Below are 222 nucleotides of genomic sequence, written 5' to 3'. Positions count from 1 at the left end.
TTGTGAAGCCTTGAGTGAGCTGAAAAAAACGGGCCTCGTTGATATACAGAAGCTGATTTTTTTCTTTTAATGTCATCTCTCTTCCAGTCTCTGTATTGTGAACAAGGGAGAAGAGATGGAGGCGAAATGAGGAGAAAGAGGAAAAGAGCAAGAAATGATAAGAAGAAATAAGAGGAAATGAGAAAAAGGAACAAGAAACATCGGCGAGAGAAAGAAAAATAA

At 37.8% G+C, this 222-nt stretch overlaps 1 protein-coding gene across 1 annotated transcript in view; it reads left to right on the top strand.

Annotated features, from left to right (window-relative positions):
• LOC119582273 overlaps positions 1–216 on the top strand; it is a 2,836-nt gene extending 2,620 nt beyond the window's left edge. The window contains exon 3 of the mRNA XM_037930492.1: positions 88–216. Coding sequence (XP_037786420.1) covers positions 88–130 — 43 coding nt within the window. The 3' untranslated portion in view covers positions 131–216. The remainder of the gene's footprint in view (positions 1–87) is intronic.
• The last annotated feature ends 6 nt before the right edge of the window (positions 217–222 follow it).

The sequence above is a fragment of the Penaeus monodon genome, chromosome 15 (genome assembly GCF_015228065.2).
Source record: "Penaeus monodon isolate SGIC_2016 chromosome 15, NSTDA_Pmon_1, whole genome shotgun sequence".
In the NCBI taxonomy this organism is placed as follows: Eukaryota; Metazoa; Arthropoda; class Malacostraca; order Decapoda; family Penaeidae; genus Penaeus; species Penaeus monodon.
Note: the sequence above shows the minus strand (reverse complement) of the source record. Positions and strands in the feature narration are given on the sequence as shown.